The sequence below is a fragment of the Acartia tonsa genome, chromosome 4 (genome assembly GCF_053477335.1).
Source record: "Acartia tonsa isolate MP-2025a chromosome 4, ASM5347733v1, whole genome shotgun sequence".
Taxonomy (NCBI): domain Eukaryota; kingdom Metazoa; phylum Arthropoda; class Copepoda; order Calanoida; family Acartiidae; genus Acartia; species Acartia tonsa.
The window spans coordinates 57,991,683-58,011,463 of record NC_137263.1 but is presented as its reverse complement, the minus strand read 5'-3'; the positions used below and the strand labels follow the sequence as shown (position 1 = coordinate 58,011,463).

General features: G+C 31.8%; 3 protein-coding genes across 3 annotated transcripts; all 3 read right to left on the bottom strand.

Moving 5' to 3' along the window:
• Nucleotides 1-1,632: 1,632 nt before the first annotated feature.
• Nucleotides 1,633-3,048, bottom strand: LOC145318107 (uncharacterized). The gene is made up of 2 exons (XM_080159457.1): nt 2,971-3,048; nt 1,633-2,530 (listed from the first exon to the last, which is right to left on the bottom strand). The coding sequence occupies exon 2, from the start codon at nt 2,503-2,505 to the stop codon at nt 1,633-1,635; it is 873 nt and encodes a 290-aa protein (XP_080015583.1). The 5' UTR covers nt 2,506-2,530; nt 2,971-3,048.
• Nucleotides 3,049-5,174: 2,126 nt separating this feature from the next.
• LOC145317938 (uncharacterized) lies at nt 5,175-7,038 on the bottom strand. The gene is made up of 2 exons (XM_080159226.1): nt 6,954-7,038; nt 5,175-6,341 (listed from the first exon to the last, which is right to left on the bottom strand). Exon 2 carries the CDS (start codon nt 6,314-6,316, stop codon nt 5,468-5,470), a length of 849 nt encoding a protein of 282 aa, XP_080015352.1. The 5' UTR covers nt 6,317-6,341; nt 6,954-7,038; the 3' UTR covers nt 5,175-5,467.
• Nucleotides 7,039-11,288: 4,250 nt separating this feature from the next.
• On the bottom strand, nt 11,289-13,476 carry LOC145317937 (uncharacterized). Its single transcript, XM_080159225.1, has 2 exons — nt 12,998-13,476; nt 11,289-12,469 (listed from the first exon to the last, which is right to left on the bottom strand). Exon 2 carries the CDS (start codon nt 12,454-12,456, stop codon nt 11,599-11,601), a length of 858 nt encoding a protein of 285 aa, XP_080015351.1. The 5' UTR covers nt 12,457-12,469; nt 12,998-13,476; the 3' UTR covers nt 11,289-11,598.
• Nucleotides 13,477-19,781: the final 6,305 nt, after the last annotated feature.

Below are 19,781 nucleotides of genomic sequence, written 5' to 3'. Positions count from 1 at the left end.
AATAGGAGAAGAAGAAAACTTATGATTTATAACATCCATGAAACTTTTATAAAATATACTTTTAAGTTTTTGTTGCATGACTGACGGACCAACAGACAAAGTAAGTTGTACTATGGATGCTTTTTGGGAAAGGGTATCTTCACAAAAAAACATCGTGGACAAAGGGATATGTTTGCTTATTTGCCGCATAGGTATGTGTTTAAAGATTTTTAAACAAGAGTAGAAGGCTGAAATTTGGCCTAAGGTATAATATGGAACCATCAAGTAACGGGTTAAAATCGCCGCTGCTGCTTAAAACCACAAGATCCCGCGATTTTGTTTGCTTTTTCATGCTAAATTAAAAATGATTTTAAATCAAAAACAAATTAAAGAAACAAGTGTATTCTATGAATAAAGTTATGTAGTAAAATTTTCAACTATAGTCTTAGAAGATGAAAATTTTTAAAGTGGAGAGATATCTTTACATGTGACTACGCACATAGCTTTTATAGGATCTGAAATCGAAATAGGAGGGAAGAAACTTAAATATAAAAAACAAGTTAGCCTAAAACCATCCAAGGACCTAAATAAAGCCTAAATTAAGTAGAGAACTCAATTGGTTCACTGATTAGCAAGATTATAACGGACAAATTAGTTATCACTGTGTATTTTTCTTTATAATGTTGCTAGTTTATTTTTTGCTGAGCTACTTATGGATAAAATTATCTTTGTTCTTGTTCAAAAAAACTAACTTACTTTTATTCTGAACTCAAAACTGAATTTTTATTTCTCCTTTTTTAAAATTGACTTCAGCTTTGCAATCTTAAGTCTTACTTCATTTTTTATTCTGTCTGAAAAAAAATATTGTTATTAAATGTGTATTTGAGGATTGTGACTCGAGGGACTGACTAGAAGATATCCTTCTAGCTCATTCTCGCCTCAGCTGCGTCTTCATAACCTTAGTAGATAATTGAGTACCTAGTTTTGATACTCAATAGGCTTGATAAAAATTATTAGTATAACTCTTGGCCTAAGCTTATCTACAAAAATCGTCATTAATTAGAATTTTTAATAATTTGAAAATTTGATTTTTTCTCAATAAATTTTCTCCTTGTAACTAAATCCTGTTGGAACTCTTTGGCAACTGTGAGACAAACGCTGTAGCTTATAAAATTAGTTGCACTGCAAAAAAGAGAAATATTGAGTCAGCAAAAATAGATATTTTGTTCAAATATCTTAAAATGAAGTGAGTAGCTCACTAATAAAATTAAGATTTAGCTTGTCTCGCAGGGGTTAGTTGTAAGGAGAAAACCTAGAAAAAAATCTTAATGATTATACATTATCTGATTCTGCGGGAAATTATAAAAACAAATTCTAGTACAATTAATGAGAGAAATCATATTTACCTGATTTATCTTAGCTATTTATTCAAATGAAGGCTGGAAGAATTATATTTTCATTTCATTGTTATCCATTATATGAAAAAAAGTTTTGATTTGCAAAATAGAAAAAAATATTTAAAATATAGTCTAACATTAATATCAAGCCTAATAGTGACAGAGTCAGTGAAAGTGGCAAAACTACCCACCCCTCCCTTCAATATTTACATTAAAAATAATATAATATTTACAAAATAAGAAAACCAATTGTTCATCATGTTTCAATTTTATGTTCTACGATATCAATACAATCTTTATCTTCAATTTCTTCTCCTTCAAATTCCTGTTTTACAGTTTCTTCAATATTCTCAGCCTCCATTTTGATAGAGAGAGGATCCTCATCAAGAGTTTCTTCTTCTTTTATTTCTAGTTTAATATCAGATTCACAACAATCAACAAAACTTGTAGAAGCAGAATGTGGAACTGTATACTTGGTAGATTCTAACTGCTTGAGATGTCTGGATGATTTTTCATGTCTTGATAGGTCTGAACTTTTGGTAAAAGATTTCTTGCATATTTTACAAGAGTATGGCTTCTCTCCTGTATGAGTCCTCTTATGTTCATTTAAATGACTTTGTTGTGAGAAAGTTTTTTCACATAAATCACATTTAAATGGCTTTTCTCCTGTATGAATCCTCTTATGAACAGTTAAGTCTCTATTTGTACGGAAAGCTTTTTCACATATAACACAAGAGTATGGCTTATCACCAGAATGATTTTTTTTAACTGTAGTCTTAGGAGATTCTAAATTCTTTATGTGTACAGTTGATTTATTATGTATTGTTAAACTAGAACTAGAGTAAAAATATTTCTCGCATAATTCACAAGAGTATGGCTTCTCTCCTGTATGGCTCCTTTTATGTTCAGTTAAACGATTTGTTTGTGAGAAAGCCTTATTGCATGTATCACAAGAGTATGGCTTTTCTCCTGTATGGATCCTCTTATGATCAGTTAAATGTCCATTCGTACGGAAAGTTTTTTCACATGTATCACAAGAGTATGGTTTCTCTCCTGTATGGATACTCATGTGCAATGTTAAACTACCCTTTGTAGAGAATTTCTTGCAGCAGATATGACACTTGTTCATGATGGATTCTTTATTCTTCTTGCGCCTGGAAATAAAACAAGTTTAAATAAAAAATCATAATGAAAATAATAGTCTAGCAACCTTTTTAACTTATTGATAACTAAATTAACAAGATTAATTTCAATGAGAAAAGATGATTCTCCTTTCCTTTACAGAGAGAGAGAGAGACGTCACATGGCTGTCAGAACAGGTGCTTTGGTGCAGGTTTTCTCCTTCTTCCCCTCCCCCGGATAGGTCCACTGAGGAAAAGCTTGCACCTTCGGACCTTCCTTTACATAGACACAAACCAAATAGAATGCCAAATAATAAATATTGGCCAAATAACGCAAATCTTGACAGACAGACATATATTTTATATTGCTTAACATTGAACACTCAATGTCTTCATTGAATGACTGGATATCATTTTAGAATGTTTTTTTTTTGCAAAAAAAAATATGAATATACAGTTAAAATCTTGTTCACCTTTTTTTATCCTAGATACTTAGTGGTTTCAATGAAGATTACAAGAATTCTACTTTTTTCAATTCATTAGTTTTATCTGAAAAAAATAAGTATAATCTAAGAAACAATTTAAGATGAATATAATGTTCCTCATTCAATAGAAGAATCAAAATAGTAAAACAACAAAATTGATACAAAGTAAGGTTTTACAGAAATTGCACAAGAGTAAAATTGAAATAGTTCTGGAATTAATTACATTGAATAATGAAAAGTATTAAAAAAGTATAAAGTGATTAAGATTAAATCTACTAAAAATATATACTTTTATAAAAACATTTAGTTTATGATATCTCAATCTTGTGTTTAACAATGTCAATAGTGTTGACTATATCCTCATCTGAATTCTGTTCACAAGAAAGAGAATCCTTATCCTTAACTTCTCCTTCAATTTCCTGTTTTAAAGTTTCTTCAATATTCTCAGCCTTCTTCAAGAGTTTCTTCGTCTTTTATCTCTAGTTTCAGATCAGCTTCACCACAATCAACTGATTTGTTATGCTGTGATAATTCTGAACTGGAGTAATAAGATTTCTGACATAAATCACAATGGTATGGTTTCTCTCCTGTATGGATCCTCTTATGTCTTATCAAATCACAATTTGTACAGAATGATTTTTTACATGAATCGCAAGAGTTTGGCTTCTCCCATGTATGGATCCTCTTATGTACAGTTAAACTACTTTGTTGTAATAATGCCTTTTTACATGTATCACAAGAGTATGGCTTCTCTCCTGTATGGATCCTCTTATGTCTTGTTAAATCACTATTTATACAGAAAGATTTTCCACATGTTTCACAAGAGTATGGTTTCTCTTCTGTATGGATCTTCTTATGTTCATATAAATGACCTTTTTGTGAAAAAGCCTTTTCACATGTATCACAAGAGTATTGTTTCTCACCTGTATGGATCCTGCTGTGTTTTGCTAAATTACCTTTGTCTGAAAATGCCTTTTCACAAAAATAACATTTGAATGGCTTCTCTCCTGTATGAATTCTCATATGTCGTGTTAAACTAGTTTGTAGTGAGAAAGTCTTTTCACATATATCACTCCTGTATGGGTCCTCTCATGAACAATTAAATGACCTTGTTGTGAAAAAGCCTTTTCACATGTATCACATTTGAATGATTTTTCACCTGTATGAATTTTCATATGTCTTGTCAAATTACTTTTTAAAGAAAATTCCTTGCTGCAGATATGACACTTGTTTATGATGAATTCTTAATTATTCTTGCACCTGGAATAAATAATATTTAATGTAATACTATTGTAGAAATGGAATAATAATTCCACTTTTATTTTTTTTGTATTTGTATGACTTTTTTATTACAGCCTTTCTTTATTTAAGGTTGTTTCCGTAGGTCTGTCACTTTGTACTTTATGAAATCTCTCTCCTTACATCCATTTCATAATTAGTATACCTACTCTATATGTAGGGTGTGTCCATAAATAAGTATTCCAAATATGCGGTGCTGTTTTATTTAATGCTATGGACAAAATTATCTTTGTACTTGTTAAAAACTAACTTACTTTAATTTTCTGAACTGAGACTATGCGTGTCTTGTTTCTCTTTATGTTGACTTCTGTTTCAAATCTATTTCATTTTATTTTTTGTCTGAAAATAAAAAATAAATATATAATAAGTAGCACAAGTCTAATAATGAGATATAACTAAATATAAGTGATGCCATATTGTTCATTCAATATTTCCCTATGAAATACCAATTATAATCCATATTCTTGTATTTTATGCTTGCAATCATCTTTATCAAATGGGAACCTTTAAAATCACAAATTAGCCATTTTTATGTGTATCTTCAAAACTGTCAAAAAAATTTAATTTTCTTTCAAAAATCTTTCTTACTAATACAAAATTTTCATATCATGAAAAAAATATTTTTAGGTTTACTATTACAACTATCTCAACTCGTTAAATGCACTTCATGCAACTATTCTTGTTAACATTAACTCTTACTTATAGTATCAAATATTTAGACAGAAAACCTACCAGCAAAAAATCTCATAATATAAAGCATTCTATCTCTTTATTAGTATTATTCAATGCCTAACCCAATAACCACGGAGTGTCCAAACCCCATTATCTGTTTTTATTTGTGAAATAACTGAGAATATTTTATTATTCCATATAATCAAATTTCATTTTCTAAATCTGAAAATAATTTAAAATGTGAGCACACAGCCAATAATCATAAATTATATGTACAGAAATTAAACAAGAATTACAGGTTTTCACAGGGAGATAACTTTAAAATATGTATTTAAACAGTTTGAAAATGTATAAGAAAATAAATAGAGTGAAAAAAGTTCTTGCATATATAACAAACAAAAAATAATATAGTAAGTATGTAATACATTGTCTTTATATATACAGCAATTTAATTTACTGAAAATTGATCTTTCTTATCAAATGATATTCTGTAAAAACCAAAACATTCATAGAGTTAATCACATTCAATTTTATGTTCCACAATGTCAATATTAATTATACAATCCTCATCAGGATTCTGTTCACAAGAAAGACTTTCTTCTTTTTCTATTTCCTGTTTTATAATTTCTTCAAGATTCTCAGCCTCCATGTTGACAGAGAGAGGATCCTCATCAAAAGTTTCTTCTTTTACCTCTAGCTTAATGTCAGCTTCACCACAATCGACAAAACTGGTAGAAGTAGAAGGGGGAACTGAGTTTTTAGTAGATTCTAACATCATGAGATGTGTAACTGAATTAGTATGTCTTAACAGTTCTGAATTAGAGCAAACATATATCTTACATAATTCACAAGAGTATGGCTTGTTCCCAATATGGATCCTTTTATGGGCAGTTAACTCTCTATTTGTACAGAAGGTTTTTTCACATGTTTCACAACAGAATGGCTTCTCTCCTGTATGGATCCTCTTATGCTCAGTCAATGTACTTCGTTGTGTAAAAGCCTTTTTACAAGTATCACAAGAGTATGGCTTCTCTCCAGTATGAATTCTCTTATGGTGAGTTAATTCAATTTGTTGTGGGAAACACTTTTTACATGTATCACAAGAGTATGGTTTCTCTCCAGTATGGATCCTCTTGTGAACAGTTAGCTCACTACTTGTACGGAAAGATTTTTCACATGTATCACAAGAGTATGGCTTCTCTCCTGTATGGATTCTTTTGTGCTTTGTTAAGACACTATTGTCTGAAAATGCCCTTTCACAAAAATCACATTTGAATGGCTTCTCTCCTGTATGAATTCTCATATGTCTTGTCAAATCACTCTTCTTAGAGAATTTCTTGCAGCAGATATGACACTTGTTCATGGTGGATTCTTCACTGTTCTTGCACCTAGAATAAATAATATTTAATGTAATACCATTGTAGAAATGGAATAATAATTCCACTTTTATTAATTTTGTATTTGTATGACTTTTTTTATTACAGCTTCTCTTTATTTAAGGTTGTTTCCGTAGGTCTGTCACAATGTATTTTATGAAAACTCTCTCATTACATCCATATCATATTTAGTATACCTACTCTATATGTAGGGTGTGTCCTTCACTATATAGGTAAAATCATTCCAGATGTACTCTATGAAAACTCATCTTCTTACACCCATATGTTATATAGAATAACTACTATATATGTAGGGTGTGTCCGTCACTATGAAGGAAAAGTAATACGGATGTACTCTATGAAAACTATCTGCTTACATCCATATCTTTTTTTTTGTATATCTACTCTAAATGTAGTCAGTGTCCGTCACTATGCAGGAAAAGTGTTCCGGATGTACTATTAATATGAAAACTATCTCCTTACATCCATATCTTATTTAGTATAGCTACTCTATATGTAGGGTGTGTCCATCAATATGTAAGTAAAAGTATTTAAAAAATTCAGTGCTGTTTTATTTAATGTTATGGACAAAATTATCTTTGTACTTGTTAAAAACTAACTTACTTTAATTTTCTGAACTGAGACTATGCGTGGTTTGTTTCTCTTTATGTTGACTTCTGTTTCAAAAATTTCATTTTACTTTTTGTCTGAAAATAGAAAAAAATTAGGTATTATTTTATAAGTAGATCTAATTTAATTAAAAAAAGGTATATAGGTTTATTTTTGCATTTAAGAGAAGGACAGAAAAAATGAATATTTAACAGTATCTACATAATTTAGTTGAAATTAAATTAATTTTTAATATTTTTTATCAATTAGTATTCATGAAACTTAGGTTAGAGTAAATTCGGTATGTACAAGGTAGCCCTGTAAGGTTAGGACAACACAATTTTATGTTTACATCAAATCTTAAATATATTACAGCACTTGCTAAAAGATGTTTGGAACAAATTCACAATCTAGTTTCATTCATTTATCATTTTTATCTACTTAAAAGAATTCTTCACTCTCAATTCCTTCTTCCTCCTTTATTTCCTCTTTTATAATTACTTCCACACTCTCAGCCTCCATCTTTATAGAGAGAGGATCCTCATCAAGAATTTCTTCTTCTTTTATTTCTAGTTTTGTATTAGCTTCACAACAATCAACAAAACTGGTAGAAGTAGAAGGTGGAACTGAGTTTTTAACAGATTCTAACTGCTTGAGATGTCTAGCTGATTTTTCATGTCTTGATAGGTCTGAACTTTTGGTAAAAGATTTCTTGCATATTTCTCAAGAATATGGTTTCTCTCCTGTATGGATTCTCTTATGATGAATTAAGTGACTTTGTTGTGAGAATGTCTTTTCACATAAATCACATTTAAATTGCTTTTCCCCTGTATGAATCCTCTTATGAAGAGTTAAACTACTTTGATGTGAGAAAGTCTTTTCACATTTATCACAAGAGTATGGCTTCTCTCCTGTATGGATCCTTTTATGGAGAACTAAATTACTTTGTTGTGAGAAAGTCTTTTCACATGTATCACAAGAGTATGGCTTCTCTCCTGAGTGGTTTCTCTTATGGACAGTTAACTCATAACTTGTCTGGACAGCCTTATCACATGTATCACATTTGAATGGTTTTTCACCTGTATGAATTGTCATATGTACTGTTAAATTGCTCTTTTTAGAGAATTCCTTGCTACAGATATGACACTTGTTCATGATGGTTTTTTATTGTTCTTACACCTAAAATAAACAATATTTAATGTGAAAGGTAAATAGAAATTATTCTGTACATCAGTCACTATGTAGGAATAATTATTAGATGTACTCTATATCCCTCTTTATCTATAGTCACGTGGAAGCTCCCAGCTATATACATGACACACACCTTATACATGAAATAGTATCTTAGGAATACATATAAACTTTTGATGTCATATTTTTAAATGTTTTTAAATGTTTTTGGCCTGTTGTGGTTTGTTATGGACAAAATTATACTTGTACTTGTTAAAAACTAACTTACTTTGTTTCTGAAATTAAATTTATTGGTGTTTTGTTTCTCTTTATGTTGTTAATGACAGTTTTATAGTCTTGAGTCTCATTTCATTTTATATTATATCTGAAAAAAAATGTAATTATCATTTTACAAGCAACATAAGTTTGATGAACAAATAATAAAATATTGATGAACCAGGATCTATATCTGTAATAATACTTTTATAAATGATATAAAGTTATAGTGAAACAACTCACATTAGACTTAAAAACAGCAAAATAATTAAATAAAATGAAGAAAGGTGAAATAAAGTTAAGATTAAGGGAACATATAACAAATCAATTCACTAAATAATTTACCCTACTACTATGAAATCTTCAGTACAAAGGAAAGAAAACATTTGCTACTCATTCCAATTCATCTCATTCCAACTCACATACGTACACCAGTACTCAATGCCACGCATCTTTTTAATACTTAAGTTAGAATGTTGTCTTCACAAAATAATGACTTTAGGTATAATAAGGATTCTAATATTAAATTACATAAACAGATATTTCTGTTACAATATATTTTCATTAATAAATAACAAAATTATTCAATATGAGATCATTTGAAATTACATTCGTGATCTGATCACAGTATTTTTCCTTTTCTTGTATATTTAAAGAAAATAATTGGGATTATTTTTATTTTGACCCTATATTTTAATGTTAAAACTTTAAAATAATACTTATGTAAAGCTGTACAATTGTGATTTATGCTTTTTATCAAAAACTAACCTTAATAATCACAAATCAGAAATTTTTGATGACAAACAACTTGATAATAAATTGATCTTTTTATTAAATATAATCATTGCTAATCTATACTTGTCATACTCTGGAAAATATTAATTGGGTCACTAATAACATTATCTCATTCAGAGCACCTTGTGGAACTTAAAAGATATTTTTGAAATCAGCAAAAATACTAAGAATTGAGAATAACATCATTTTGATAATCTCTTTCAACACTAAAAGCATTAAAAAGTTTTGTTATTTATAAAAGGAAAATACTGGGAACTGTATCTATATTCTACGTATGTGATATTGAAGTACATAAATTTAACTACTCATTATTAAATCTCTAATAGAAAAAATGTACAGTAAGACCCACGTAAAAGTATCTTTTAGGGTATACAGCCTTTATTTCTTAATGTATCATCAAAAGTAACATATGTCCTTGTTCTCTATACACTTTCACACAAGAATATACAAAAAAAAATATTTTACCTACATTAACAACGAAGATTTTAAGAGCTGAAGTTTTAAAAAAGTGACTGAGCAAAAAAGTAACTTTTTACATAAAACGACTTTTTGGCAAAATTGAGCTAGAGATCCTGTTATTTTTTGTTACCAGCAGGAACTTTAAAAAGTGTAATCTAAAATTTAGGTTTTAAGTTAAAATCATTTTTTTACACCTATTTTTGGAGTCTTTTTAGGTTAATGATATTTTGAAAAACTTACTTATATCAGGCAAAATTGTTATAGATAAAACAACAAAAAGATAAATTATTTAAATATATTATATATTTCCTGTTTTATAGTTTCTTCAACATTCTCAGCCTCCATGTTGTTAGAGAGAGGATCCTCATCAAGAGTTTCTTCCTCTTTTATCTCTAGTTTAATATCAGCTTCACCACAATCAACAAAACTGGTAGAAGCAGAAGGTGAAACTGAATTCTTTGTAGATTCTATCTTCTTCAGATGTCCTGCTAATTTAACAGATTCTAACTTCTTAAGATGTTTTGCTGATTTATTGTGTGTTGATAGGTTGGAACTGGTGCAAAAAGATATATGGCACAAATCACAAGAGTATGGCTTCTCTCCTGTATGGATCCTCTTATGTACAGTCAAACTAGTTTTTTGTACGAAAGTTTTTTCACATGTATCACAAGAGTATGGCCTCTCTCCTGTATGAATCCTCTTATGATCAGCTAATGTACTTTGATGTGAGAAATCCCTTTCACATGTATCACATGTAAATGGCTTCTCACCTGTATGGATTCTCATGTGATTTTTTAAACTACCATCCTGAATAAATGATTTATTGTATAAATTACATTTAAATGACTCTTGTAAGAGAATTTCTTGCTACAGATATTACACTTGTTCATGATGGTTTCTTAACTGTTCTTGCACCTGGAATAAATAGAAAACAATGTAGGTAATACTTGTGTAGAATTGAAAATAATAATTTCAAGCATTTGTTATTTTATTGTATATTCTGAATAGAAAATAATTATGCTTTGCCTCTTTTATTTTATCTTTGACTATTAGCTGTGCTCAAGGAAATTGGTGTTGTTGTGAGGGAGGGAGGGAGGAGGATAACGTTTCACCAACAACATTATTTCTCATTTTAGTGCATTACCTTAATGTGCCTAGCGAGTATAAGCAACCCCAAACCCTTCTTTTTAAGAAATAAAATAAGTTGAAAATAGGGAATATTTTGTTGAAGCCCCTTCTGTCCTGGGTCCATACCATGCAAGACCTATACCTGTTGTGTACTAGAGCTGCAATGCAACCCAATATATTCTAACTTCACCTGAACATAAGTAAACACAAAAACACGAAAGAATACCAACCAATATAGAGGGGGGGGGGGGAGAGTTCTGAGCTTCACTAGGCACTTTGAGGGAAATCATTATTATTTTAATGAAAAAATAGGACTTTTTCCATTATAGGTTTGAACTATGCTCCAATAGGAAGTAAAAATAAAACTATGCCTAGACTTATATCAAGATTCCTCCATTTCAGTGGTAGGCAAAGTTTTTTCATATAGACAGACAGGTATTTACTTACTTGAGTTTTCTTTCACTTTCAGTTCTATTTACTTCAGTCTTATTTCATTTTATATTTTGTCTGAAAATAAATATAATTATTATTACAAGTAATACAAGTCTTATCATCGGATCTAAGTGAATATAAAATAATAAAAAGAAATATGTGAAAAGTTTGATATAATTTAGAAAGAAAGAAAAAAATTGTATAAGTAAAGTTCTGACTTAGGAAGCTTGTAAATATCAAGGATGAAAAGTTTTTTAAATTTTTTACAATTGTCATTGTCCAATTGTTTATTTATAGTATAAAAATTCTGCACCTTATATTTAACTACAATCCATACACCGAGTATCTGCAAGATTTTGTTGAAATAATATTAATCAAAAATATTTATTACAGTTCAATTTTATTCCACAATATCAATAGTTGGTATTCTATCCTCGTTAGAATTTTGTTCACAAGAAAGAGAATCTTTATCCTGACTTTCTTCTTCTTTTTCCTTTTTTATAGTTTCTTCAACATTCTCAGCCTCCATGTTGATAGAGAGAGGATCCTCATCAAAAGTTTCTTCTTTTATTTCTAGTTTAACATCAGCTTTACCACAATCAACAAAACTGGTAGAAGCAGAAGGTGGAACTGTATTCTTAGAAGATTCTAACTTCTTGAGATGTCCAGCTGATTTGTTATGTCTTAACAGGTTTGAACTATCATTATAAGATTTTTTACATATATTACAAGAGAATGGCTTCTCTCCTGTATGAATTCTCTTATGGACAATTAACTCACCATTTGTACGGAAAGTTTTTCCACATGTATCACAAGAGTATGGCTTCTCACCTGTATGAATCTTCTTATGTCTTGTTAAATCACCAGTAGAATAGAAAGATTTTTCACATATATCACATGAGTATGGCTTTACTCCTGTATGATTCCTCTTATGTCCAGCTAATGCATCTTGTCGCGAGAATGCCTTTTCACATTTATCACAAGAGTACGGCTTCTCTCCTGTATGGATCCTCTTATGAACAGTTAACTTACTACTTGTAAGGAAAGCTTTATCACATGTATCACATTTGTATGGCTTCTCTCCTGTATGGATCCTCTTATGTACTGTTAATTCACCTTTTGTACGGAAAGATTTTTCACATGTATCACATTTAAATGGTCTCACGCCATGAATGGTCTTGTGTCTGTTAAAACTATCAATCTGTAAGAATGTCATGTTGCATGATCCACATTTGAATGTTTTTTCTTTTGTATCCATTTGTCAGTTGCTCCTAAGACAATACACAATAGATACAGACAATAAAGGGTTAAAAATATCCAATTATATAAAAAATAACATAAACTAATAAATGTGAGCCAAATTTTCTTAAATAATATAATTTCCTTATATATTTCCATGAAATAAAAAATAATATGTTTGTAATTAAAAAATGGTATTATCCTCTTAGGAAATTTTTATCAAAATTTGACAATTTTTATAACCCCCCCCCCCCCCCTCCAGAAAAACGGCCCCCTGGCCTGCCTAGCCGCGGGCGCTCGGCCCCCTAGCCTGCCTAGCCGCGGGCGCTCTGCCCCCTAGCCATATAACCTAGCCTAAAACCCCGTATCCTTATGTAATTATCAAACCTACTATAAAAAAAATACCCTAACCAATCCCAGTACCTGTAAAAAGCTTTCTTTAATTGGCGAATTCAGAAGATTTTGTGCTTAGTGAGATCTTAACTGAAATACAAACAAAAATACCTTATTACTTAACTTAATAGTAAATGAAATTATTTATTATTTATTTATCTATTTACCTGATTTGTTTTATGTTATTTGCAATAAAGAGGTTAAAAAGAATCTAAATCAATTGAAACATTTCAACGTAAGGATTAATCTGAAAATTAATATAAATTTAAAAGCATTTTTTTTATAATTTTATGGTGATTTTTTATACACATTGAACTCAATAAACATATATCTTTAAAATTACTTGCTCTGGTTTAGTATAGTTCCCTTTACCAAATCAATATCCTATTATATAAAGTAGTAAGCGTTTTTGTCTGTCCCGAAGGATCTCGCTAACCGCTGAACCGATATTGTTCTACTTTACAGTGAAGCTTCTTATAGGTCCTGGGAAGGTTTTAAACTATTTTTCGAGAGGGTGTCTTAACCCCCCTCTCCCCCCAAAAATAATTTTATAAATCTTTGGAAACTCAAATTTAAAATAGGATGAGGTCGACTTTTCCTTCTCCTACCAGTGCAGTGCCCCTAGAGGCTTCTAGGGGGCGTATCCGCTAGTATTATAAAATACAAGAACTCATATAAGGGGGGGGGGGGGCGTAATGACATTTATTCGTAATTCGTGAGCAAAATGGTCTAAAAATTTAGCTAGACCCATCAAACTTGGTATATAAGCCTAGTCCTATAGGTATTACATCTAAATGGCAAAAAAATCCAAAATTTTTTATTTTAAGGTTAGGTTAGGTAAGAAAAACCCTGCAGAAATGGGGTTTTTGGGCTTTTTTTGGTCTATTTTGATGTGGAAACTTACCTTAAATTGTTTTTTCTTAGGGTTTTAACTTAAATACACTGTATCTATTCATATGGACATTATTTAAGATGATTCAGCAAGTCGGGGACCGACCCCAGGGGGCTAGGTGGGTGGCCCGCAGGGGTTAAGTGCCTTTTTCCCAATACATATGTTGTGATACATCTAATTATAGGTTCTTTAGGTCAAGGAACTCAAATTTAGAGCTAAAATAAGCATTAGACTAATCTAAAGCTAGCCCCAGCGGGCTAGGTTGGTGGCCCGCAGGGGTTAAGTGCATTTTTTCCAATATATATCTTGTAATATATCAAAATATAGGTTTTTTAGGTCAAGAAACTCAAATTCTCAGCGAAAATTAGCATTAGACTAACCTACAGCTAACCCCCCCCCCCCCCCGGGCTAGGTTGGTTTTCTGCAGGGCTTAAGAGCATTTACCTAACCTAACCTAGAAACTTACCTAATTTTTTACAGGTTTTTTTTCTTGTATAAACTGGGTCTATTAATGAGGACTTTATTTAAAATGATCCAGAAAGTCGGGGACCGACTAATCTGAAGCTAACCCCAGCGGGCTAGTTGGGTTGCCCACAGGGCTTAAGTGCATTTTACCTAACCTAACCTAGAAACTTACATTTAATATTATTTTTTTAGGTTTTGTTTCTCAATAAACTGTCCATTCATGAGGATCTTATTTCAGATGATCCAGCAAGTCGAAGACCGACCCCAGCGGGCTAGGTGGGTGGCCCGCAGGGGTTAAATGCATTTTTTAGAAAAAGTATGTGTTATCTTACAGGTTTCTTAGGTCAAGAAACTCAAATTTACAGCTAATAAAAGTATCAATCTAATCTGAAGCTAGCCCCAGCGGGCTAGGTGGGTTGCCTGCAAGTCTTAAGTGCATTTTACCTAACCTAACCTGGAACCTTACTTGTTTTTTTAGGGGTTTTTTTCTGGAATAAACTGTGTCTATTTATTATTTAAGATGATCAAGCAAGTCAGCGACCGACCCCAGCAGGCTAGGTGGGTGGCCCGCCAGGGTTAAGTGCATTTTAAAAAAGTATGTGCTGTCATACATAAAATTATAGGTTTTTTAGGTCCAGAAATTCAAATTTAGAGCTAATAATAGAATCAGACTAATCTGAAGCTAGCCCCTGCGGGCTAGGTGGGTTGCCTGCAAGGCTTAAATGCATTTTACCAAACCTAACCTAGAATCTTACTTTTTTGAAGGTTTTTTAATTGAATAAACTGTTCATGAGAACATTATTTAAGATGATCCAGCAAGTCGGGGACTGACCCAGGCGGGCTAGGTTTTACATAGATACACAGTGTATAGTCCTAAAGCCATCATTTAAAAGATTCTTCATACAGGAGGCTGACCCAAGGAGGTCCCCAACTTGCTGGATCATCTAAAACAATGTCCTCATTCATAGACACAGTTCATTCAAGGAAAAAAACAAAAAATAAGTAAGTTTCTATGTTAGTTAGGTAAAATGCACTTAAGCCCTGCAGTAGATCTACCTAGTCCACAGGGGTTAGCTTCAGGTAAGTCTTATGCTAATTTTAGCTCTGAATTTGAGTTTCTTGACCTTAAAAACCTATATTTTGATATATAACAAGATGTATATTGGAAAATAATGCCTTTAACCCCTACGGGCCACCGCCCTAGCCCGCTGGGGCTAGATTCAGATTAGTCTTATGCTAATTCTAGCTCTGAATTTGAGTTAACTGACCTAAAAAACTTATAATTAGATGTATCACAGCATATATATTGGGAAAAATGCACTTAACCCCTGCGGGCCACCAACCTAGCCCGCTGGGGTCGGTTCCCGACTTGCTAAATTATCCTTATACTAAAGTAACAGGATGTCTGTGTGTCTGTCTGTGTGTACCGAAGGATCTCGCTAACCGCTGAACCGATTGGGTTCTCCTTAACAGGGTAGATTCTCATATATCCCGGGAAGGTTTATAACTATTTTGGGGGAGGGTACCACCACCCTCCCTAGAGAAATTAATTTTTTTAAAAATTTACCAATTTTAGAAAGAGAGTTCAACGAAAAATAAACATCAAACGTAATTTTTTTTTAACTTTTTCTTTTAAAATCTAAAATAAGAAATTGAATTATCAAATTCGACTCTCTCCTCCTCAAGTGCCCCTAAAGGCCTCTAGGGGCGTAGCCGCTAGTCTTAAATAAAGTCCTCATTAATAGACAAAGTTTATTCAAGAAAAAACATGTAAAAATATAAGTAAGTTTCTAGGTTAGGTTAGGTAAATGCTCTTAAGCCCTGCAGAAAACCAACCTAGCCCGGGGGGGGGGGGGGTTAGCTTCAGGTTAGTCTAATGTTAATTTTCGCTCAGAATTTTAGTTTCTTGACCTAAAAAACCTATATTTTGATATATAACAAGATATATATTGGAAAAAATGCACTTAACCCCTGCGGGCCACCAACCTAGCCCGATGGGGCTAGCTTCAGTTAGTCTAATGCTTATATTTGCTCTGAGTTTGGGTTCCTTGACCTAAAAAACCTATAATTAGTTGTATCACAACATATGTATTGGGAAAAATGCACTTTACCCCTGTAGGCCACCCACCTAGCACCCTGGGGTCGGTCCCCGACTTGCTAAATCAACTTAAATAATGTCCATATGAATAGATACAGTGTATTTAAGTTAAAACCCTAAGAAAAAACAATTTAAGGTAAGTTTCCACATCAAAATAGACCAAAAAAGCCTAAAAACCCGATTTCCGCAGGGTTTTTCTTACCTAACCTAACCTTAAAATAAAACTTTTTGGATTTTTTTGCCATATTGATGTAATACCTATAGGACTAGGCTTATATACCAAGTTTGAAGGGTCTAGCTAAATATTTAGTCCATTTTGCTCACGGATTATGAATAAATGTCATTACGCCCCCCCCCCCCCTTAAATTGTAATATAAACTGAAATATGGAAAGTAAAAAAAACAGTTTATATAATGATTTCAGCAGTTAAAAGTTTTTTTTTATAATTAACATCAAAACTATTCAAGAGTTTCTTCTTCTTTTATTTTTAGTTTTACATTAGCTTCAACAGAAATCCAGAAATCTTTAATATTAGAATTCCAAAGATTCTACAACATAATATTTGTAATATATGGTGATTTTTTTAACCCTGTAGGTATTAAAGATACTAAGTATAATATAATGAACTGCGTAACTGAAAATTAAACCAAATGAATTGATCGTTAGCCAGCTAGGATAATAGGTCACCAAAATTAATTGATAAGTTTTTTTATTACAGACAGCCAGACATCCTACATCTTTAATATTAAGATTGTGCTACGTAATATTTGCAAAACTAACTTACTTTACTTAGCTAAGTTAAAATTACTCGCGTTTTCTTTTTTTTATAATCTTTAAGTCTCAATTCATTTTATATTCAGTCTGAAATAAATATGATTATATTTTTAAATGTAACACTATTCTAATTGATTGATTGGTTGATTGATTGGCCATAGTTTCTTAGGGTTTTGGCCTAAGTAGTCATGGAGTAGGCTAAGACACTTTTGTCTAGCCACTAGGGCAATCTAGCTCCACGTTAAAGCACATTGTGACTTGACCCGCTGTCTCATGAGAGCTACTCATTATTACATCACCCTTGCCGAGTATGGCAGGTGTCCCAAATTAAGTCACCGTAATGAATGACGCTTTCCGCAGAAGAGCTTGGGATAAGGGTAGTACTGATATTATGTCTGTGACTATTGAGTATCCAAACTTACTCAATAATCCCCTTCTAACACAACCATGGGAAGTTGCGTGATTATTATTGCGAATGAGAAATTCGAGTCAACACACGGAGAATTGAACTTTAACTCTCACCACCATAGCTCAGTGTGTTACCACTTGGCTTCGGCGCCCTTTACTATTCTAATTATGAGATCTAATTAAATACAAGAAATGAGGAATACTAAAAAAATTATGATAGGCAGACAAACTTTTGCGTAAAAGGATTGAAAATTGTATAAACAGAAACAGTATCTAAATGATTTTGTTGAAATAATTTTTACAATTTTTTTTATCAATTAGTATTCCTAAAACTTAGGTTAGGGTAAATTGGTTTTGTACAGGGTAGCCTTGCAGGGTTAGGGCAATGCAGACTTATGTTTAAACAAAAAACAATAAAGTAAACAAAGTATATAGATGCTACCTATTTACACATTTTCAAAGATTTATGATTTTTCTTTTAAATTGTTTTTGGAGAAGTAATATTATTTACACATAATACCAATTCTTAAATAAAAACATAATTAAATACTTGATATAAAACATTTACAAATAATTCAAAATTTAGGTTTACGCATTTATCAAACATTTTTTTATCTATTTAAACAAAGTCTTCACTCTCAATTCCTTCTTCCTCTTTTATAATTACTTCCACACTCTCAGCCTCCATCTTCATAGAGAGAGGATCCTCATCAAGAGTTTCTTTCTGCTCTGATTTTATCTCATTGCTTAACTTTTGTTCTGGATGCAAATTCTGTTCACAAGAAAGAGAATCTTTATTCAGAATTTTTTCTTCTATTTTCTTTATTATAGTTTCTTCATCAAGAATTTCTTCCTCTTTAATCTCTAATTTAATATCAGCTTCACCACAATCAACAAAACTGGTAGAAGCAGAAGGTGGAACTGTCTCCTTCAATTCTAATTTGATAATATGTTCAATTGTTTTTTTATGTATTGACAGTTGTGAACTGGAGTAAAAAGATTTCTTGCATAATCTACAACAGTATGGCTTCTCCCCTGTAATGGAGATTTAACTCACCATTTGTACGGAAATCTTTTTCACATGTATCACAAGAGTATGGCTTCTCTCCTGTATGGCCCCATTTATGTTCAGTTAATCGACTTATGTTCATTTAAATGACCTCGTTGTGTGAAAGTCTTTTTACATGTATCACAAGGGTATGGTTTCTCTCCTGTATGGATCCTTTTATTGACAGTTAACTGACCATTTGTGTAAAAAACTTTTGCAAATGTATCACAGTTGAATAGCTTCTCACCTGTATGAATCCTCTTGTGAAGAGTTAATGCACTTTTTGTAAAAAGGACCTTTCACATGTATCACATTTAAATGGCTTCTCTCCTGTATGAAATTTCTTATGTACTGTTAAATTGCTTTTTGTAGAGAATTCCTTAGCACATATATATAATATAACACTTGTGCTTGATGGATTATTAATTGTTCTTGCACCTGGAATAAATAAATTTAATGTAAAACAAATGATTTCAAGCTTTTATGATTCTAATTATCATTTCAAATGATTTTAGTACTAAAGTTACTCAATAAAAGCTAGCTTTTTATTTCTAAATCTTATCTATTACAGCTACTTGATATGTAGGGTGTGTCTGACTCCGTCATTATGTAGGTAAAAGTATTCCAGATGTACTGTGTAATTAATTCAATGTTTATCTTTTGCTTTTTAAAATATAGTTTGAAAGCAGGGATGATTTGTTTGTTTGTGTAGCCACTGAAGGTCACACCAAGAACCGCTAACTGGTAGATATCTCTTCAGGTGATTCCCTCGTCAAGTTTTAAAAAGTTAGCGGCCTGATGTGGCGTTGTCCAGAGGCTGATGGGTGTTAGGTCAGTAGAATTTTCTGTACAGTTGAAGAGGTGGGGGGTGTCGTGGGGGGAGGTTCCGCATTTGGGGCACTTATCTTCTATTGTGCCCGATTTGTCAATTCTATGTTTATATGAGAATAATAAGCTGCTGTAGCCGGATCTTAGTTGTGACAGAAGACATCTCACTTTTCTGGGAAGCTTTTCTTCTTCACTGCTTATTTCTGGTGGAGTGCCATTTAGGACTTTATTATTCTCATATTTGTTTAGAGTGGACTGAACAGATTCTGTATGTACCCTCTTAATACTTCGTTTCAATGCTGTTCTGTCGGGTACTGGTAGTAGGTGGTTTATGGTCTGATTCAGTCTCAAAAAAGTAGGTTTTCTGTTTGGTCTTGCTGGAACTGGATGATCAAGAAGCTTGTTACCAGGGTGACCAGGGAGGTGACAGTTGAGTAA